We start from the raw sequence: 22,485 nt of genomic DNA on the forward strand, positions 1-22,485 counted from the left end.
TCGTGCGGCTGAAAGTGACTGGGTGAGTTTAGTAGCATTGCCACAAAATTTTGACATTGAATTGCGAATTAAAAGTAAAAATTATTGATTTATCGGCTCAAGACATGTTTTGCAGCAGTCATTTGTTCAGGAATCAATTGACATGTGCAAATATTGCGATTCTTATGTCAGATAGACTGGCTGGTTGTTATTTTGTGAGTGTAGTTTCAATTAGCTGCGGTGTTCCCGTATTTCTCAGCACATTTGTATCAGTCGCGCAACCTTCGCCCTAGACGTGCTAGAAAACAAAAATATTTTTCGGGTAATTAGTTTGCAAGTGACAGTAAGGTGACTGCATACAGCAGCCTTGCATACAGCGTAGGTAACACATACAAAGATAAATTTTTAACATTTTGTGCATTGTAAAACCACTGTGCTGTTGTTCATAGCTATCCTTTTGCCTATACCTATACAGTATACGGCCTTGCTTTTGCGGACGATTGATGGGTCTGATAATGCAACACGGATATATGCGGTCTGCTTTTCTTATTTGACATTAAACATGCATTTTATTTTACCCTTTTTTGAGTTCTAAATGTATTTTTATTCTTACGTATAATAATTCATATCAACCTTGAGTATACTTTATTGACAGAGCTGACAATTCAGTTGGGCAAACTAGACTTTTGGAATCAAAATATGGAGGCATCAATAATTTGATTCTGGTGGGAGGAGCCATGACCAAATATGGGCATGGAATCAATTTTTTGATTCATTTGGGTACACTTTTGACTTCAAATGAATCATTACGGTTGAAAAAAGGCCCATGACGGTGAGATTTTTCTTTTAAAAGGTAGAAAAATGTGGTAGGTTTGCAAAAAGTGTTACCTCAAAGCTAAGAAATTGTCCCTTTGGCTTTGTGAATGGGAAAAAGACAGAGCCACTGTCCATCACGTAAAAGCTGTTTTGAGGAAATCACACTGTATGCTATTTTTGTATCATGAATCACATACTAACCAATCAGTATTTGTGTAAAATGGCAAAATAAAATTTTTAAACCCCTAATTATCATTGTTGTAGTGCTTTTATATTATTTATATGGTTTTTACCTGTTGCTTCAGTTTTTGTATTCTTGACATTTAAAAATTGTGAATTGTTATCAAATGTAGTGAAGGTAAAGTACAACAATGCTATAGGTATCAGTTGTGGTGCTGAGGATACCACTAAATGAGAATAACAGTAAGATAAATGCTGTGTTCTTGCAAGTCATTGTTGCCTATCTGTTAACATTACCTGTGAATCAAAATAATGATTAGCCAGCTGATGGGGAATCAATATTATGATTATCTGTTTAAAGTGAATCAATTCCTTGATTGCCTTTGACTACCTATATAATTCAAATTGTTATGATAGGAGCAATATTATTTTGCTTTGGAGATAGTTCAAGCATTTCTGTTCAAGATCAGGCATGCTCCTTCTTGAAACACTCTCTTATTTTTATGTGATTAGTAAGTTAGAAATGGTCTGCATTTATGCCCAAAAAGAATCAATCTTTTGATGCCTCCATATTTTGATTCCAAAGGTCTAGTTTGCCCAACTGAATTTGTTTCAGACTTTTTGCTGCGTCCAGATAAAACATCTTCTCAATGTTCTGCCTGGACTGGAAGTAATAATGAGCTGTGAATGCTGACTTCCTGCTCATATCTCGCTTACTGCTTCTACTTTCTTTTCCTATTGATCATTTATTATGGCCACCCTGGACGCTACTGCCAGCAGTCCCAGTGCCACCATGACCAATGGCGACCCAGCCGTCGGAGTGGAGCCCATGGCCGTGGTTGAGGTTCAGTCAGAAGAGAGCCCTGCAGAAGCTGAGTGTGTAGGGTTGGGAACCCTGGAGGCTGAGAATACAGTGGTGGTGGAGCTGATTAAGCCAGATCCTGACACAGTGGAAGCATCAGAGTGTGGTGGTGTCACAACAGTGGCTCACTGTGACAAAGTGATGGCAGATCGGGAGTCAGCAGAGATGACCAGTGCAGGCCTTGAGGGTGGTGACCTTCCATCAGCATCGCCATCACCGCCAGTGGCATCACCACTGACTCCTCCGCCTCCGCTGCCAGAGCAGGAGGATGTGAAACAGGAACAACAGGAGCTGCTGTCAGAACAGGAGAGGAAGACATCGCAGCAGCAGCCGTTAGAGCATGAGGAAACAGAGCCAGCTCCGCAGCCGATGGACACCTCTGAGGCGTCTGACGGCGCCCCGCCGGCCTCGGATGCCGCCGCCGCCGGCCGAACAGTCCACGTTCTGGTGTCTGACTCCGTGGCCTGGATGCGGCCGGCGGGCGAGTCGGCCGCCTCCGAGTCCCCCGCCGTCTGTGACGTCACGGCGGTGGTGACTCCGACCGGCTCGGCCCGCCGGAAGGCGTCCGGGGTGGCCCCGCGGAGGGTCCCGCAGGAGATCCAGCCGGTCCAGCGGCTCGTCACGGAGAAGTGGCCGCGCAGGGGCCGCGGCGGCGGCGTCTCCCGGGCCTCCCGCGTGTCTGTGATCTCCTCACTGCCCGCCGCCGGCGCTGAGGCGGCCGGGAGGCGGTCGGCGCCGCCGGCCGCGGCCGCCGCGGCGCCCCCACCTCTGCCGTTCGACTGTGACGCCTGTCGGACCCGGTTCAGCGATCGGATCTCGCTGGCGGTCCACTGCCGCGAGCACGGCGGCGCGCCGGCCGAGCCGTGCTCCCGCTGCGGCCGGCTGCTGGCTGCCCCGCTGGACCGGGCGCGCCACGAGCGGCGGCACCGCGCCGCGCGGCAGCACGGCGCCCCGGCCACCCGCCGGAGGGCTGCACAGACCGCCGCCAGTCCGGCCACACCGACCCGCCTCCTGCCCCAGCGGAGGGGCCGCGAGCCGACCCGCTGCGGCAGCTGCGGCGAGCGGTTCCGAGCGCGCGAGCTGCGCGAACACTTCGCGCCGCACCCGCGCACGGGCTTCTACCGGTGCACGGGGTGTTACGACGCGTTTGCGCAGCAGTGTCAGCTGGAGCGGCACATCTGTACCGGCGAGGCGCAGCGGCGGACGCAGGAGGCCGCTCCGCCGGCCACTCGGACCCGGAGCGCCGGGCTGAGGCGGGGGAGACAGCCGTCTGAGGAACCCGAGGAGGAAGAGGTAGTGTTTGTGGAAGAGGAGAGCGGAGACGTGTCTGCACCGCTGCCAGCCGCGTCAGAGCGGGAAACTGCTGATGGGGAAGGGCGACTCGCCGCTGAGAAACCCAGCGACGCTACCAACGGCGAAAATGTGGCAGTGGAAACTGAGACTGAAGCAGTAGCAGTTGAAGAAGGTTATGACCACGCCGAAGAGGAAGAGGCTTACGAAGACGGAGCGGAGGATGGCACTGAAGAGGATGATCCCAGTGACGGCGGCAGCAGCGGCGGTGACGAGGACAGCCACGAGTGCTCTGAGTGCGGTCAGCGGTTCGCCTCGGCGCGGAACCTGTCTCGACACGCGCGCACCCACTCGAACCGCCCGCAGCTGTCCTGCGAGGTGTGTGAGCGCGCCTACTCACGGCTAGACGCCCTGGTACGGCACAGCGTGGACGCCCACGAGCAGGCGCGTCAGTTTCCGTGCCCGCGGTGTCGCTGGAAATTCCCCCAGCGGCGGATACTCGAGTACCACCTGAAGGCGCACGACCGGGAGGGCAGGCCGGCCGGCCGCGGTCCGGGACGCCGGCCCAGACCCTTCCGCTGCAAGGCCTGCAAGCGCTCCTTCATGGAGGCGTCGCAGCTGGAGGAGCACGAGTGTCGCGCCGACCGCTCCGGCGAGCCGGGATACATCTGCGACATCTGTGGGAAGACCATCAAGACCAAGATGTGGCTGAGCCGGCACCGACTGCTGCACGGCGACCAGCGGCCAGCCAAGTGCGAGACCTGCGGCCAAGGCTTCATCGACGACAAGGCGCTGGCCAAACACGTCAAAACGCACACCGACGGCCGCCGCTTCCTCTGTGACACGTGTGGGAAGGGATTCGCGCTCAAAGTCACCTTACAGATCCACTCCCGCACCCACACCGGCGAGCGGCCGTTTGCCTGCGAGACGTGTGGCAAGCGCTTCTCTACGCGCACCCAGCTGTTCCACCACTCTAAGATCCACTCTGGGGAGAAGCCCTACGTGTGTACTGTCTGCCAGCGCGGGTTTCGACAGTCGCACCACCTGAAGACGCATATGAAGATCCACGCGGACCGGCCGGAGCGGCACATTAGGGAGGCTCGGAACGCGCGCGCTATGGGAGTGGCTGTCAGTGAGGAGCCGGTGCTGGGGGCACCCCCGGGGACTACTGTGCTGGCGCAACTGACGGAGGAGGGGAGGCCGCTGCCGGAGACGCTTTGTGACGGCGAGGGGTGAGCGGCCGGTGTGAGTGAGCGCGCGGAAAAGCGAGATACGCCTCGGGGAAAAGGTGATTACTTCAGTGAATAGTGAGAACCAGTGACCGTGCCAGTGTGGAGAGAGATCTGTGGGAGGACTGGTGTCTCACGGGAGGACGCAACAGACTTCGAGACCTGTGGCAGGGGGCTGCTTTACCTGATGTGTGGTGAGTAGTCCAGAACCAGTTTATCGTGATTTACACAGCGTGTATATTGGTCGATGTGTGGAGCCATCGGAAGTTTCTCAATATTATTTGGTCTAGGACTAGGCTTAAATACTTATTTGGGGAGGAGCTAATCGTTGATAAGTTTGAATTATTAGCCTTGGAGCCGTGAGCTTCGTTTTGGCTGTGTTACCTGTGTAAGATATGCATTATGTTCAATCCTGCTTCAGGCGATTGATTTTGGCCGCGGTGCGTGCACCTGAACACATGTGCCCGCAGTCTGATCATTTTCTATTCGATCAGCGTCGGCTTTTGTAGACGAAATCGGCTCGAGATCAGTGTACTAACTTTCTCGCTCTAGTTCTGCCAAGTTGAAAGGGATGCCGCGTTTTCATTCACCTTCTGAAACTTAATGTCGCGTTTCAGAGCCGCAGCTTGAAAATGTGTACCAGATTTCTTTGTTTGATCATTGTACACGAGCTAGGATGTAAATTGCGCTGGGATTACATGCTTGACAAAACTCCATCTTCGCGATAGCTGCTCTTTTCTCTCTGGTTGTTCATAGGCCTGCAAGTTCAGGGAGCATCGAAACAGGCGTCAGTTACGTTGCGAATGACACCAGTGTTTCGTCGAATTGATGTTTGCTAGACATCAACGTGTATCCTCCTTGGATGCTGACAATTAGTCTTTATCTCCTTCGCCCATCAAAATGTTTTCTCCAATCCACATTGTTCCAAATCTTGTTATCTGTAAGCTAGCCACGGGAGTACCTTAAAACATTTGTCAATATCTGCTGCCACAATAATTCGTTCTAGCATAGAGAATCTGGAAATATTGTGTATTGCGCTTCGTTTCGACAGTTAGTATCTGAGCCCACGCGGTGCCATTGTGAGGTAGTGTAAGTGAAGTGCTGTATTTGTTCATGTTCGCCGCACGGCCTGCCCCCACCGTCGCGAAATATGTCGACATTTGTCTGTGTACAAGCTGTTTACACCAATTATTCCCTGCTTTGGTGCCGTATCCCCGGTGAACATATGCCGGCCATTTCTGACGACATTTACAGACATTTCTGGGTAGGAGCGCGCCCTGTTTATGTTTCTTTGCCCCTTATGATGTGTGTTTGTCAGTGCTCCGTGGGAGCTTTGCCGGGCATCATGGTAGCTTTGCTGGCGCTGAGCTTATTCGTATCGCACATGGGATTGTGTGATGTATTGCTATCCAATGTGAGCTGAGACCGTTCTAATACAGCCTGATGTGTACTTTCGGTCTGTGGTGATGGATTGTTTAATCCGGTACTGCTCCAGTTTTACTTAGTCCTCACCAAACGGCAAACGCCCTGATAAGTGCATCCACTATATATTCTCAGCATCAACACACACTTAGTACAGGCGCTCACTGGAAGGTGTGCGGGCCGCCGTGCCCCTAGTGACGTCATCTGACGTCACTGGGGGACCCGCGCCGCCCCGGATATGTCAGCTGGTCCCGGCGGGGCCGGGGCCGCGGCCGCCTCCCCAACACACCGAGTATACAGTCGCGCCCGGTATACAGTGTGCACACCCGGACCCCGCGCAGAGGCGGACGCTGTAAGGCTTATTGGTTGAGTGAGTGGCGACTAGCCTCTGCGCAGGGCCCTCGTGCTGACTAGAAAAGGCCTCCAAGACGGAAGCGATGGAACTATTGCGCGAGCGCAGAACTCCACCAAAAATGTTAATAAACGGAACAATCGCGGACGGGCACTGGCAGATGACGTTATACATAAGCACGGTGACGTCACTGGATAGGTGACGTCACCTCTCGCACGAGTTATCGGCCCGAGGCGTAAATGCAGCGGGCGCGACAGACAGCGCCCCTGGCGGCCGCCGAGGGAACTGCTGCGCCGGCGCCGGGAATGGGTCGTGGACGGTATGACGGCAGAGTGACGTCACACGTATAAACGTGACGTCACGGAACACTGAACGGTCACACAGATTCACGCCTGTTCACCTCGTCACACCTACACTCGCGCCGGGCTCACACCGATACAGAAATGTGCCTAAAGGATTGTCTACTACACAATAACACAGACCCAAATATTTCCTCTTTGGTACATGGACACGGCTCAGATATTGCCGATTCTGGCGCACCTGGGGCGGCCGGGACGAACCCGACGCACCCTCCCCTCCCTCCGCGGCGCTCGCCACCTTACATCACAACCGATCTGACTTGGTCGCCCCTCCCCTCCCCTCCCCCGTCCAGTGCCGATACACATATCACAGCGACTCCCCTCCCCGCCCCTCCCCACGCCCCCTCACACGATCCGCTCGTCCAGCGGCGTGTGCATGATGTTGAAGATGACGGCGAACATGGTGCAGGCCAGGTAGGTGCCCAGCGCCAGCCACCAGACCAGCTGCTCGTGCAGCTTCTGCTGGAAGTTCTTCAGCACCACCAGGCCCAGGGTGAGGCCGGCCGCGGCGCCCGCCAGGTGGGCCACGTAGCTGACGGCCGGCTCCACAGCCGGCAGAGGCGAGAAACGGTGGTAGATGGCGAAACCGACGTCAAAGCTCGCGATCAGAAACACGATCAGAAGGCGGAAGATGCCGAACTCCATGTTGTGGTAGTTCTGGAAACGGAGCACAGGTGGCGTTAGTGTCACGCAAGAGAAGCATTCAGACTAGGTGGCGCTAGTGTCGGATCAGAATGTGAGCATTACAAGCGCACCACAAATGCTTTGGATAACGACGAAAACATTCCGTGTTCCACTGAAGCTTGTAAGAACAAACGAAGAAGTAAAGGGGAAATCTACTTCGTTCTTCAAAGCTCGAGGCCATTAGAGATATTGGTGTTCAGTACTGAGCTACGTGTGATCTTGAGTACGATTGAGAGTAAAACGCTGAATGTATGGTTCCAAAAATGTTTTCAAAAGATGAACATAACCAACCCGGACTCACCAGGAGCACGTTGGCGATATGAGCAGCCAGCAGGGCGTACACTCCCCCGGAGGCGCCGACCAGGTACACCTGGCGGCCGGCGTCGCAAACAGAGGTTCCCAGACTGCCCGCCAGGACGCCGGCCATGTAGACGGTCAGCACGCGGCAGGAGCCGTGGACCATCTCCAGCGGCAGGCCGACCACCAGCTGCACCAGCAGGTTGAAGATCAGGTGCCACCAGCTGCGGAAGGAGAGGAGGACGTCAGCACTGCGAGAGGAGATGCTCCAGACGAACTCGAGCTACAAAATACGAACTGAACCAATCACACAACCACAAGTAGACACTAATAAAGCGTGCATACAGGTAGCAACTAGCAAATACGCGAAATAGCATTACCTATGACACGGTGGTAATCGCGATTAAAAATGGAAAGGCCAGCGATTGAGATGCCAAGCGCACGACGCTTTCCCTCGAATACTACGTTACCAATTAACGGATTACCAAAACCAACATCTCCTCACAAAACCCATAAAAAGCGCCCGTAAAGCCAATCATCCCTCAAAAGGCCCGCATCACTGGGCCGCGCTCTGTCCACAAAAGCACCTCCCACGGGCCCACTTCCCTCCGTGAGTCCTTCTGGGCCTGTCAGATTAGCGTGGATCAATTAGGAAACTGCGGCGCACCGCGGCCGCGTCAGAAATGCCTCAGTCACCTGCCCTGTCGATATTTTCGTGTCCGCCCATCCTGGGGACGGATTAGAGCGCGGCCAGTTGGCCCGACCGCGCATACAATCCCGCCTGGCATTTACCCGAGCCGGGAAACTGTGTGAAAGAGACGGCGATCGACAGGGGCGCCGGCGCCGGCCTGAGAGATGGGATAATGAGCCTTGGTGGCGTCCTAATCCGCCGTTAGTGATCGCCAGAGCTGAGCTGATGTCGCCGCTGTCCGGCACGATCGGAGAGAGAGAGAGAGAGAGAGAGAGAGGGCAGGGTCTCCTCTCAAACCTCCTGCTCTATCCTGTTATGTCCCTTCTGACCTGACCTGACCTGACCTGACCGTCCTGTCCTGTCGCGCTCCACCCCGTCCCTCCCCTCCCCTCCCAAATCCGTCCCCCGAGACAGGTTGCTGCGCGCAGCCGATCGGCTGCGCTCTTGGGTAGGCGTCGACGCCTACCCAAGAATGCAGTAGGGCGGGGGCGGGGGCGGGGGCGGGGGCCAGGTTCCCATCCGCTCGCCCAGGAAGGGTCCGCTCGCCGCAATATTTCGCCGTCAGTGAAGTGATTGGCGTACGGTGGCTCGGGACGGACCGCCGATGAAATGAAATGGACATGTGGGCGGCCACAGAGCCAACTGTGATTGATGCATCGAGTGTCAAGGTACGGGTGGCATTTAGCTATGGTATATTTTCCTCATAGCGTTCTGATGTATCACCAGTTTTGATAAGAGATGTCCTGACCGCCAATATTGCTTCTCCAATCACCGTATCATCTAACCAGCGGACAGTTCTTCCGGGTTCGACACATCGACCACACAAATCGATCGGCTATCGACCACCGGCGTCGACCATTCGCCGACCGTTCGTCATTCGACCCCCCACCCTGAACAGCGAACAGTGAACAGTCTCGCCCGCCGCCGATCCGATCGTCTCATCGCGGGCGTCCCGGCGGCACTGCACTGCAGGCCGACATTGCAAGGCAGTCGCCGCGGCGGCAAGGCCGACGTGCACGGTGCAGGGATTGCAGCCGTACAATGCCCCTGTTTGGGCGCACAACACACCGGAGTGGCACTGAGGGGGGCAGAGGGGGGGGGGGGCGAAGATGCACACTGAATCGCGCCGCGGTGTGCCGAGCGGCGGCGTAGATAGCCACCCCTCCCCGCTCCCACGCCCCCCCCCCGCACCGCGACCCTGTCGGCGAGTTTTCCCATTCGCGCTGCGTTCCTCGGGTCGCCCGGTGACATTTGCGGACGCTCGCGGACAGGCCGGGCACGCCACAATGTCCGCGCGGACAGCGACAATTGCGGCGCCGCTGTGGTCGAGTGTGGCGAGCGCGGCGCGCCGAGCTGCCGAGACAATCGCTGAGGCAACCGCGGGGACAACTGCGGGGACAACTGCGGAGCCAACCGCGGCGACGGCGCGGCGAAAAGTCATGCCGTCATGGCGTGAGATAGTGACATTTCTGAATAACAGACGGGACGACAGCTTTAGCCTACTGGCGCTCAGGCAGCGCACTCGCAGGCTGGTGAGCTTCGTGTTGAGAAAGCGGTATTTTGTGTCAGAGCTTCACCATGCCAAAATGTCAAAAGAGCTCTATAATGAAACCTCCCAAAAGCAGTTATACTCTCTGGCCGACCGCCGTTCGTCGTCCCGAACTTTCAGCCCTGCCATCGCAGCTCATGTCGATAAATGCGGACAGGTCGCCACTCGGCAGCACTTCAGCAGCCCTACCGAACAGTGCTTCTCTCGGCTCTCTACAGCTGACAGCGCACGCCGCTCAGCCCCGTAATCCGCTCAGTTCCGCACAGTTCCGCGCGGTCCGACAGCCGCCGTCCGCCGTCCACGACCGACAGAACACCTGCGCTGAATTTCTCCTGCGCAGTCCTCCCACGCGCCACCCCCCCCCCCCCCCCCCCCCAGAGTCGTACATCATGCTCCATTTGGCGCTCACTTGTCCAGGACGTCTCTAAAGTGGTCGCCAGACGTCTCAGAAAGACGGCACGGACGGTTTCTAGAGTGATTTATGACCATGGCCCGCGGCGGTTTTACAGCTAAAAATCGGGGTTGGCGGTTCGAATCCGGGGACGTGCGCGGTGTTTTACGTCAAGGTCGGTCACGTTGTGGTCATTAGCCGGTGGTCAGTGGTCAGTGGCCGAGCTGGTTCCGTGTTCGTCTGTGCACATTTATCCTGCTGCGATGGATAGCCGAGGCAGAGAAGGCTGACAATAAGTCAACGTGAGCCTTTGAATTACGACAAATAACCGTGCTGTCCACCGGCGAAGTATGTTACACCAATATCCCGTGTGTCGTCCACAAGTCCGGCAGAGATGCGTTTACACCATCTCGCAGCGTTTACACCGTATATTGGTGTTTACACCGTATATCGGCGTTGACACCCACCTGGCGTGTAGCACCATATAGGTGAAGAAGCGCCAGAGTTGCCAGCGCCGGTCGGGCCGGTACAGCAGCACAGAATCGATCGGCACCGGCGACACGGACGTAGGCACGCCGCCGTGCTCGGCCACGTCCTCCGCGCCCGTCACCGTGTAGTAGATGAAGAAACCCAGCTGTGAACGCAGGAGACGAGCGGTCAGTCATCTGAGGGGCGCGGGCTCGATTCCTGAGGTCAACGATGTTTTATTTCGCCCGTCTTTTATGGAGCGGGATGATCGTTAGTGGTTCGTTCTATACAATTATCGCGTGCCTCATTGGCGCAGTTTTTCACGGGTCATGTGACTGTTTGTAAAACATGGGACTATTTACCACCCCGTTTTGTTTTGCAAGCGCTCATTAACGTCTCATTGCAACAAAGAATACTGCAATGCACGATCCCCAACACAGCACCCACGACCTCTCCCAGCGCGCGGCGCATATTTCACACAGTCGCTGCGCTGACGGGTTACACAGCGCGGCGCCGCGCGGGGTAGGTATAGGTATGCCGGAATGCGGCGGCGGCCGAACCGGGCCCGACTGATAAAATTGAGGCAGGCCCGGCGCTGCATTACCAGTCGGTGGGTCCGAGCCGCGCGGGCCCAGATCACCAGTCAGATACGGCCCTCGGCGACGGACAAAGGCCGATCAAAGGACCACAGAGAGCCCGCACAGTGGTGGGGAGTTCGGCGCCAACAATGGACTCCACACCGGCGCGACGACAGCGTAAGCAGGCGTCATCAAAAGCCACCGAACACGCCACGGGCTTAGCGCAAGGCGGTGACGCCTGAGCCGAAAAGCTGCCGAACATGAATAAGGAGTTTATCAGAGATTCGACGGAGGATGCTTCTGAGAAAAGGCTCATCAAATGTTACCAAAATATCGCCGATGTTGTTTTATGGTTGGTCTGGTCACGACGGTGGCCACAATCCAGTCTGATCTCAGTTCAGTGTCGTGCTCGATTCGTATCGTCTCATTGTGACCGGATCGGCGCCAGGACGTTGAACTGACAATGGTCATTGCAAAGGAATTTTACAGGAAACGTTCGTCCGTAAACAAAGATCATATCCACTAAACAATATCAAAAGTTTATAAAAAGATTGTAAATTGTAATGGCTCACGAAAAAACGCCCAAGACGTTAAAAACAAGGCGTAATGAATTCAAGGTAAGAAAATATTGCTTTTTGACGACAATCACGTAACCCAGGAGCAAGCCAGCGCCCCCGTAAGGGCCTCCCTTCCACCCCTCCCCCCCCGGCGAGAGCGGCCGTACGGCGGGGTCACGCGGGTCAGCGCAGCGAGCCCTGACCGGCCGACCCGCCGGCACCGGCGGCATTCTCTGTGGTTTTTGTCCGCTCGGTCGAGCGCAGTCGCTGAATAGGGATCAACGCCGCTCGAAAGCAGCCGATCACAAAAACAACGCCGCCCCGGCGCGCCGCCGGTGGTCGCAGCTCTGTCACGTGACCCGGCGAGGTCACCACCGGGTGGGTCACGTGGTCAGGACCCGGCGGTGGATCCGCCGTATCGAGATGGAATTTCAATCTGCTTTAATGTGATATCGCTTTAGTCGAACGTGAAAAGCTTAGGTTAGCTACAAATGGTCTTATTGTTAGAATGACTTCCACGCTTACACTGTGTAATATTTTATCAACAAATGACGCCCTCGCCCTCTAAACCATATTGGTCACTGACCAATGATCACAACTGGTCTAAGTAATTGCTGATTATGCAAAGGAAGGCCAGGAATGAAGAAAGCGTTCGGTTTTTGCGGCAGTTGATCCTGGCCTGTCAGCGCCCCGTGGAGATCCTCTCCCCTCCCCTCCCCTCCCTCCCCTGGAACTGGTATGCGACCCCAGCCCGAGTCTACCTCTGCGCATAACACGTCCAGCACATGCCGCGGCATATCACCGAGACCGAATGACTTCGCAATTTGTATGGACCAGAACACTATAGCATTGGTGCAGGCTTCCATAAAAACACCGCGTGCACCAGCCCTCCGCTGATTGCAATCGCTGGAACAATTCGTCGTAAAATGAAAATGTAGCAATAATCAGCGTCATGCTCGTTCGTGCATCGCCTCCCACTGTTATGGTCGAATCATGGAAACTTTTATCACATGCGGCCGGTTACTCATCGCAGCGTCACAGGTTCCAGCATGAATCCCGGACGTGGTTCCGCCAAAGGTCGCGGTTACTTCCTCCGTGACTCAGAGTCGAGTCATATGTCCTGACTCCAGAACTTCGGACTCCAGCAGACTGATAGAGAGCATGAGAGCGGAGAGAGAGAGGCGGGGAGCGGGCACGTGCCCGTCCATCCTGCGCCGTCCAACGCACCGGAAAATTGACTACCCGAGGCGGCGTGCCCAGCCGAGCGACAAAGCCGCGCTGTGGTAACCGGACGGTTCCTGGGGCAGCTGTCTCCCCTCCCCTCCCTCCCCTCTGCTCCTCCAGCGGGCGGCAACAGGACGGGGAGTACCATCGGACAGCTCAGCGGCGGTCACTCGGACCAGCTCATCACCAGACGACGATAAGGTAAACCACCCGAGGGTCGTCGCCAGTGACATTGACGGGCAATTCCAGACGGCGTGATGAAGCAGTCCACTGAGACGCCCCAGCTCGACACTCGCTACTGGCGGTGAATCGGTCTCCAATACGGAAAAATCAGTCTGTCTGACTCAGAGTTGGAACAGGCGAGAGCGTGCCGATCAACTCAGGCAACTGACGCTCTCTCGAGAAAGCTACACTATAGGCGGAGGGTTCTGGAGGATGACCGCACCCGGGACACGCCGTCAACCGCGCTGTCCCCGTCTGTCACGCCTGTCTGCTGTCTGACAGCGCCCTGTCTGCTGTCTGACAGCGCCCTGTCTGCTGTCTGACAGCGCCCTGTCTGCCGCCTGACAGTGCAGCAGACATCACACATCTGTCAGAAAATCCCCGACATTGAACGAACACAACGTCACATACCAGCGATCTTGTAAACCAGCTGACATCAACCACATCTTGACATGACTGACTCGGTGAATTTTATGGAATCACTTAGCATCAGCTGCCTTCAACTGCAGCTGTGTTTTTAAACTCACCGCCTGTCTGACGTCATATCTCACAGTGACGTCATCTGACCGAGAGTTGCGTGCGGGGGAGAGGGTCGAACAGACCGGTTGTTCACGGTGTCACTGCTCGTTCAGACAGTGCCAATCAGAGCAGCACAGTCCGTCGACCGAGCGGGGACCGTGACGGGCACGCCCCGGGGAGAGAGGGAGAGGGACGGGGAGAGGGAGGAGACAGAGGACCAGGCCGGAGAACACTCCGCCAGCTCGGCCCTACGGGTATACGGCCTCACAGTCACCACACGCGACGGACGCGCTGGAATAACCGACACTGAGCAGAGGCCATCCGAGCGAATGAAAATTTCAAATAAAAGGAAATAGCGTTAATTCGTTGAGTTGTCTGGTCATATCAAAGCTCCGCAACGAGCCCGGTCACCCCGTCATTACCAGCGCCACCGGCCACTCACTTCCTGTTCGGCGCCAATTTCGGCGGGGCGCGGGCGGGCGCGCGCTGCTCCGTGACCCCCCCCCCTGCGGCGGGGCGGGGGTGGGGGGGGGCGGATGCCGGGCGGCCGGCTGGGCGGCTGACCCCCGCGGCGCCCGGTCAGCCGCGGAGACGCATCCGGCGCGTGCCGGCGCACCTGCCGACGAGCGCAGCGCACCGTGACTGCCACCTGACGCGGCAGCTGGCGCGTGCCGGCGCCGGCGGCCAACGCGGCGCAACCGGCCGCCGCAGACGCCGCCGGTGGTCGCGGGCGCTTTGAGCCGCGCCGCGCCGGCCTCTCAGAGGTCTATCGCCGGGGGGGGGGGGGGCGAACTGCTTCGCTGAGGCTTGGAGTAGTTTCTCTCGACATGAGTCTTATGTGGTGGTTCAACATCTTTCATTCAAAATGCAAAATGCATAGTGAGTCATCGCGAGTCTCCTAATTCCCACGGCAGCCTTCCAAAGTAGGACAAAGGACATCTCCAACCACGCTGCCAGTTGCCGGTTCGACCCCGTGAATCACCCGTTCAGAATGCTCGTCTCAGCCACTTCCGATTGGGTTTCCGAGACGGGTTTCCCCCGGCAGTAGCGGCGGTGACTGGAGCGGGCATTCCAGCACCCCCCACCCACAGCCACCGCGCTGTCCACGCGCGGTCGGTCTGGTAATATAGCGGCCGTAAATAGGGCGGTTTGAGGCCGTATTCCAGGCAGTGTGACTGAGAGCGACTGGGAGCGGCGGCCTGATCTGATCTGATCTGCTCTGTCCGCAGCGCTCATTCCGCCGCTCTGAGAACACGCGCAGGACAGCGCGGCGGTTCAGTGAAGGCCCGCCGCCCCGCCCGCCCGCGGTTCCAGGCTGTGAGGGCCCGTTGCGAGGCCGGGCTGCGGCGTGGCCTCTGCCGCCGTCATGATACTGATCTCTATCCGCGCAGAGGTCGGCCCTTTCACCTGCCCGGCTTCCCTCTCGGCGCCCCACATAACCCCCATCCACCGGGGCCCGCAACCGGCGCGGGGGGCACCGGAGGTCACCGCACCCCCCGCGAGGTCACCAAAGGTCACCACGCCCCCCGCGAGGTCACCCGAGCCGCCGGGGTCACGGCAGGTCACCCAGAGGTCAGATCCAAGGGGTGGCGGTCGCCGGCAGAGCATATTGTCCGTCGTGATTAAGCATTCATTGGTCGGAGCGCGCGTTCGGCGGCCAATAATTGCAGCCTATTTCATGCTAGCGGGCGTGACGACAATGCTGGCGCGGTGGGCGGGCCGCGGCGTGATGCGGCGCGCCGCGCCCCCGGGGGGGGGGAGGGGGAGAGGGTGAAAAGGTGGCGGCGAAGGGCGCCGTAGGTCACTCTGCCGGGCTTCGAGCAGAGTGCGACTTAGACCAATGTGTCAGGATGTCATGGGCATGTATAACATGTCATGAATGCGGCCTCATAGGCGCCACTGACGCCGTTTTGCCTTTTTGGGATCTGTCGACGCCTGGTCACCACTCTATCAGTCAGCAGACGACCCTCAGGAGGCCGCCGCTACGTACCAGTAGGCCAAACTGGGCGCAAATATTCCAGAAATCGTGTCACACTCCATGGATGGGACAAACCCGATCCAAACGGCGCAGTGCAATCACAATAAGCTATTCAGCAGCTCCCATACCGGCGGAGCAGCCCCGTGGCCCGCTAGGCGCTACAAAAAGCCGGTCGGGAGGGCGTCTGCCGTCAACTCTGCGTGCGCTAAATGTTGCCGCCCCGCCGCACAATGGCGTATGCAAATAGAGCAGCGCGCCAACCCGGCGCACAATGGATCCTCATTGAAGGAGAACGAGCACCGGTCGGGCGGCCCAGCCCTGCAGCCCACTGGAGCCAATTCGACCTCGGAAAGCCCCGAGCAGCCGGCGAGGAGGTCGTTTTGAGCATTGGTTTTTTGTCTGCTCCGACCTAATGCAGTCGCAGTGCACTGTTTGGTCTGCCGTTCAGTTTCGTTCAGTTTTAACGGTGCAAGTCGCATTCAGCAGTGGCTCAAAGGCTCGGCGGGTGACCTGGAGCAGGGCATCGGCTCAACAATTGGAGCACCAAAACCGATTGGCATTGACGTCACGGCAGCAGCAGACATGACGTCACCGATGGTGACCGACGCCCCCGGCCTGCACTGACCGCCCTGACCCTTACCTGGCGCCGTCTCTGACCGCGCCCCGGCCTCCCCGTCAGCGCTCCTGGCGTCGCCCGTGCGTCGCACGCGCCGCTCGCGCCGACTCCCACGCGCCATGTAAACTGGGCCACATACTCCAAAACCGTGGAAACCTGGAAACCACCGGCGATGAAAGCGCAGGGGCGCGCCCAGGCCGCAGCTCAGGGCGGTCCGTGAGCGATCTCCTCCGTCATATCTCCCACAAATTCTCCGCACCCTTTCTCTGTTCAGTTCCGCAGGGCGGACCCCGTCCCCAAGCCCACGGCGTGTCACGGCCGTCCCGGCGGCCTGGCGGCGCCGCTGGCGGCCCGTTACGATCGCAGCAACACTGGTTCATCGTTCACCGGGCACCGGTCGAGCGTGGGAGCCATGCGAACGGTCGCTCCCATCGGCCGGCGCGCCACACAGAGCGCGCGAGCCGACTGGTCGCGCGCGCGCCAACCGCCCCTGCGCGCGCGCTGACCAGTAACCAGCCCAGCTGCCCTCCTGGGGATCGCGGGCCGTGATGTCGCCGAAATGCCACAAATCCAGCGCTTTGGACAGCTATATCCGATTCCATACGTACTACAGGCTCATGAGCTTCGCCGTGATATGACTCGGAATAAGCAGCTTGAAGCTCTCAGGACGTCTGTTCTCGCTTTGTTATTCGAGCTCAAGTTTTTAGTCGGCCCCTTTGAAGGGCTGAAGCTCTGCGGGTATGCCGTACTGCAGCTTTCATTTATATTCTGTGTCAGTGTCAGATCAAAGGGATGAAAACCGGGTCAGCTTTCCACCCGTTCGCGCACGTACCGAGGCACCGATGGCACACGCAGCGCCGTGTCTCAGTGCGCTCAACCCTGGCGAGCTTCCCATCCACACTAACACATCCAGCGGATCGCTGGACCCTCAGAGTTATCGGATTTCGGGCTCAGTAAAGAGCCATCACATCCGTCCGCTGGGCCCGAGCCGCAAATCACTCAAGCGAAGTTACTCGCCCCGGCGAATATTGAGGCTCTCCCAGCACGAGTGAAGAGCCGTCTTCAGAAATCATTCAGCCAGCTCGGCTGGCGGGGTTATAGCTCTCCAACTGACACAACAGACATTTGGAGCGGACGTCTGGCACGGCGTGTTCATACGTCTGCTGCAGTCGGACAGAGGGGAGGGAGAGGGGAGAGGAAGAGGGCAGAGGGGAGCCCCGTCCGGCGGCAGCTGCGTCCCCCGGGACTGACAGACGCAGCTCTGCAGCTGTCTGTCAGGCGCAGACGAGAGGGGGCGTGGCCGCGCGCCCCGCCCCCTCGGCTCCCCTCGGACCGGCGTGCTCCCCTCTCCGGTCCTCTTCTCTTCGCGCCCCCTCTCTCCCCCGCTCCAGCTATCTCAAAGCGTCCGCCGCGCCGTCGTCCTCGTCCATCCTCGTCCCGCAGAAGGCCCGTCCGTCTGTCTGGTCTGTAGCGTCTGAATGTCTGCCACTGATAGGCTGTTACGTCAGCCAGCGGATGGAACACTCTGAATCTGTCGGAACTAAAACGCCGCCTCTGCCCCACCGGAGCACTGGGCGGCGGCGGGGATTTCTGTGGTTTCCGAGAGAAATCCCCCGAACAGAAATGTTTCTGCCATATGGGTATTTGTCACAGACACAAGTCATGCTGATAGCATTCAACAGCGGTGAAATAAAGAAATGAGAATGCATGTAAGCGCTCTACGAACGCGGTACACACAAAGTTTTTATGGTACAACTAAAAACAGCCTCTGTTATTTTAGCACAAGTTTAGCGAGAACAAATAATTTAAATTGATCCATTGTCGTCCTCAATGTGCCGTAGAAAACCGACAAGAAAAAAAAACATTCATGCGATCCCATCATATCGCATATGATATAAGGACTCAAATTAATACGTCTGGGATTTCTAGGACTCTATTCTTCTCTACAAGACAGCTAGCCTCATCATAGGGTATTTAACGTACATAACCGTGCTAATGGGCGAGACGTTAAGTGGCCATTATCACAAAATCAGTCCGCTAAGCGACAGCTAATGAATGGGAAGTCCAGAACAGAGTCGTAAAAGTTGACGGATCAGATAGTCCTTGTCGACAAGAAGTTTCAACTAACTGGGGTTGTTGTGTGTGTTCCCACTCTCATGAAACACTCAACGGCTAGGTGACGAGGCGCCGGCACGCAAGAACTCCCGACTCTGTCCAAAGTGTCATTAACACTTCACACTATCTGGGGACGTATCACGGAAATCTACGCAGCGATAAGAGAGAATAACATTCTAAGCCACCAACATCAATTTACTTCTGGCAATAAGAACCAGAGGCACCAGTAGCAACAACGAACTCGAGGGTTGTAAAACTGACTTCAGCCGAAACACTGAACTGAATGAGCGATGGTTAGGATCGCCACAGTTTGCTCATTTAACTCCCTCCGCTGGTCCCAAAATATGCTCTCGGCTTTTTGCCATTTTTCCTCGCCGCCCGTTTCCGCGGAATCTGCCCTGACAACTCGGAAGCAGCCGTCTCCAGTTCCCCGGAGGAGTCCCGCTCCGCCCGAGCTGCGAGCCGATGACATACGAGCAGTTATTTCAGGGGACAAACCCCGGCTTTTAGCCGCCCAAAAACCGACAACACCCTCTCATCGCCGTCCGCGTCGCCTTTTTGTCCGCTGTCGGCGCGTGCCGGATGACGCCGGATGACGCCGGATGACGCCGGCGGGCCAGGTGACGGCGGCGGCGGCAGCGGCGCCGGCGGCGTTGGAAGTGGGACAGCTCCCGCGGCCGCCGCCGGCCGGGGGACCCCAGTTTCATCAGTTGACAGCTGGGCCAACATTCTGACAACAGCGGATCCGGCGGGGCGGGGGCGGCGGCGGGTGTTCCGGCTGCGGTCGCCGATGACGTCATTGTCGACCTGGCGGCGGATGTCCGGACTCCCCCTCCCCTCCCCCTCCCTCCCCTCAGCACACTAGCTCGCTCGGTGCGGGGCGCCACACGTTGTAATGAAGCCATTATAGCATTCTCCGATGAACTCTCTCAGTGCCGACCAGCGCAGGCACAGAAAAACTGCCGCCTGAAGCATCTTCACCAGTACGCCGTAAATCTCCAGCTGCGACATTTGTGGCGTTTCAGCTACGTTCTCGCCGCGTGTGCGTCACATTTGCCGCGTTTCTGCGGTGCGTCTGCCGCGAAAGGTTGCCACGTGGCGTCGATATGTCAAACGGCGAGCCGTTTCTGTCTGGCTTTGTCTAAATACCGGCTTTGGGCTCATTATTCTAGCGAGGGAGGAAGGGCGTGCGTGGAGGGAGAACAGGGGAGAGGAGAGAAGAGGAGAGGAAGGGAGGGGAGACGCAGACCAGACGGCCGGCTGGGGTGAGGAGAGCTCAGGAGCGGCTGAACCGGTCAAACGCGTGGACCAAGGCCACACGTGCGTAAAGGCTCAGAGCAGGCGTTAGGAAACGACTCCTATTATGAGGTGGTAATTGGTACCGGCCTATCTTAAAGTTCTGACCTTTAGCAGCCCAATATGAAACATCGCTAATATTATATTTAATGATAATATCTTCGTTGATGAATTTCAATTTCGGCTCTTGTAATGCAAAAGCCAGTTACGATAAAGCTGCCAATGTGCGCAAGCCAAGATATATCGATGAAAGTACAAGCAATGGCCAGACCTCAGATCTACGCCCCGAGACCCGCGCGCACCAGTTTGATCCGGCGCCCGTACGGCCGAACGCGGCGCGGCGGGCAACACGATGCTGACCTCATGACCCCGGTGACCTGGGCCGGGGACCCGGGCCGGCGCGGGATGATCGGCTGTGACCCCTGCGACCCCGACCCAGCCGGCCGGCCCTGGGAAAGTCGAGTGGGTTATCGGCACGGCGCAGCCAGCGCGTTCGAAACGCCGAACAGCGATTTCTATTGGCCCACCAGATCACCGCAACGAATTCAACTTTGGTTTTCCGTTAGAAATGACGGGGTTGTGATTCACGGCTGCGCGTGGAATCTTGATCGCGCAAACGCGTGAGTGTCGACAACGATAAAACGGAGCGGACAGTGCGAGCGATGAGGGGAATTTCCTGTGGCAGACGCTCCGAGGTGCACCGGTGACTGTGACGCACCCCTCGACAAGAGCAGCACTGCAGACGGGTCCCGTTGTCTCAACCGAGATCTTATCGTCTTCGAGTTTGATCCCCCAAGCTCGCCAGTCCGCTGCTCTCGGTAAAAATCTCGCCTTTAACCGGCCGCGCTATTTGGAAACAGTTTCGTCCGAGATAAAACGACCCGACTTGGCTAATCACGTTAAATGAATACCCAGCATCAGTGATAGAAATCACCGAGCATGCGACACTGGTGTAATCGCTTCACACGGCGGTGAGTCGAGTTCACACGGACTTTTCACAGAGAGCTGCGCGAGCTGTAGAAAGCGTCATGACCGAGTGGTCTCCGCGCACCAAACCACTCCGAAATCAGAGATAACGAGCTCCAGATACCAGCACAGCAGAACTTTGGAAACGAGCGGCTTGTGCAAAGAGGTTTAACGCAAAGACTGATCAGAGCCCCAAATCTAAACAGTGTCGAAACCACCGACTTCCACAAAGATCGATCTCAGACCAGAACACCTGGCTGGGTGAAAGCGTGCAAGAAAGGTACCGCAGAAAAATATCAAATGACGTACAAATGTTTCGCAATGAAAAGAAGATTCAGTATATATGTCGGATGTTAGAATCTGCCCTTCACGGCCCGGTCGCCGTCGGGCCGCGCCCAGATCGTGACAGTCCTCTCACTCTCGCAGACATCTCGCCCGGCCGACAGGCGCGATCCGACATATCTGATGTCGTCCGGCGCCGACACACGCAGCGCGTTTGATACGTTTGTGATTGTGGCGCGGTTATAGGCGACATGTAGCGACATTACGGCCAATGGTGCTGCAGAGAAGCGTCCATGTCCCCGACTCCGGCCGCGTGCAGGGCTGCCCGCAGTTGTTTCGGTCACCGGTCTGCCGTCTGGACAGAGCAGATGTGACACATTCCATTGTCGGAGACACGGCGAGCACATGTCCGAGACATATTGGCGACACGCGAGAGAAAACCGCGACTCGGCGCGTCCCCACGGTACTCCAATAGCGTGAACAGCGCAGCGCGGATTAGCTGGCCAGCTTAGCAGGCACTGGTCAGATAAAACGGCCGAACTATTGCAGATCAGACGGGCAGAAACACACGGTTACAGCAGAGATGAAATAATGCTAGCAGAATTATCTCAACATAAGGGTTATCAGGGGAACGTATCAAAGGTAATAAAATCGTATCACTTCTTGAAACAGCTCAAGCTTACGTCAAACCCTACAGAAATCACATAGGTAGGTCATAAAACAGAATGGGAAAAATTCACTATCCAGTATCCTTGCAGTCAGGACAGTCAAATCACAGCTTCTGGGCATTCCTCGGTATATCTGTGCAATATGCGTTCTGTAATACCCAGGTGGGATCAAACCCCCTGGTGTTAACCGCTATATTGTGGCACGCAGACGAGTATATCCGCGCGGTCGGCCGTTTTCCCATGACCCCCACTGCGGCCCGCTCCTCCCATACGTCCGGCTACACCCTGATCTCGACTGCACCCCCTCATCAACCTCCCGATCGCCGCCAATCAGACACTCATCAATAGCGCCGCGCCGTGCACGCCGCATGCACACCTCACGTTCCGATCGTGCACATCGTGCAGTGCACGGCGCCCGGCGGCGGCCGTGCTGGGCGGCCGCGTCTCGTGGGAACTAGGATAGACCCGGCGGCCAGCGGGCCATAACTCACCGCCGGCCCGCCATTACCGGCTGCATGAGCGGCCGCTGAGCGTCGCCCCGCCCCGCCGCCGGGAGGGGGGGGGGGGTGACCTCTGACCCGCCGATCGGTGCATTATTGGTGCGCGGCTCCGATCGACAGAGCCACATCCTGGGAGAGAGAGAGGTGGCCCGCCGAAACGGCGACTGGGCACGGAGGAGAGAGCGCAGAGGAGAGAGAAAGAGAGGATGAGGGTAGCGTAGATAAAAACAAAACTCCCATTAGTTAGCTGAAGAGGTGTAGATGCGCAGCAGTATTGTTTTACACCAATCTTCCAAGAATATCTTAAATACAAATGTCACCTTATCAAGATATTTTAAAATATAAATAACAAGTAACAACACGGATCATTACCTAACCGCTGCTAAACCTCCTAA

General features: G+C 57.0%; 2 protein-coding genes across 2 annotated transcripts in view; one reads left to right on the plus strand and one right to left on the minus strand.

Moving 5' to 3' along the window:
* Positions 1 to 307: 307 nt before the first annotated feature.
* Positions 308 to 5,803, plus strand: LOC122372815 (zinc finger protein 316-like). Its single transcript, XM_043350411.1, has 2 exons — positions 308 to 357; positions 1,592 to 5,803. The coding sequence occupies exon 2, from the start codon at positions 1,727 to 1,729 to the stop codon at positions 4,361 to 4,363; it is 2,637 nt and encodes an 878-aa protein (XP_043206346.1). The 5' UTR covers positions 308 to 357; positions 1,592 to 1,726; the 3' UTR covers positions 4,364 to 5,803.
* Positions 5,804 to 5,890: 87 nt separating this feature from the next.
* The window catches only part of LOC122372816 (protein rhomboid-like), a 41,302-nt gene continuing 24,707 nt past the window's right edge, over positions 5,891 to 22,485 (minus strand). Inside the window, exons 4-6 of the mRNA XM_043350412.1 lie at positions 10,569 to 10,735; positions 7,475 to 7,694; positions 5,891 to 7,146 (exon numbers count right to left, since the gene is read on the minus strand). Of these exons, the coding sequence (XP_043206347.1) occupies positions 6,835 to 7,146; positions 7,475 to 7,694; positions 10,569 to 10,735 (699 nt within the window). The 3' untranslated portion in view covers positions 5,891 to 6,834. The remainder of the gene's footprint in view (positions 7,147 to 7,474; positions 7,695 to 10,568; positions 10,736 to 22,485) is intronic.

The sequence above is a fragment of the Amphibalanus amphitrite genome, unplaced genomic scaffold (assembly GCF_019059575.1).
Source record: "Amphibalanus amphitrite isolate SeventyFive unplaced genomic scaffold, NRLGWU_Aamphi_draft 001404F_arrow, whole genome shotgun sequence".
Taxonomy (NCBI): Eukaryota; Metazoa; Arthropoda; class Thecostraca; order Balanomorpha; family Balanidae; genus Amphibalanus; species Amphibalanus amphitrite.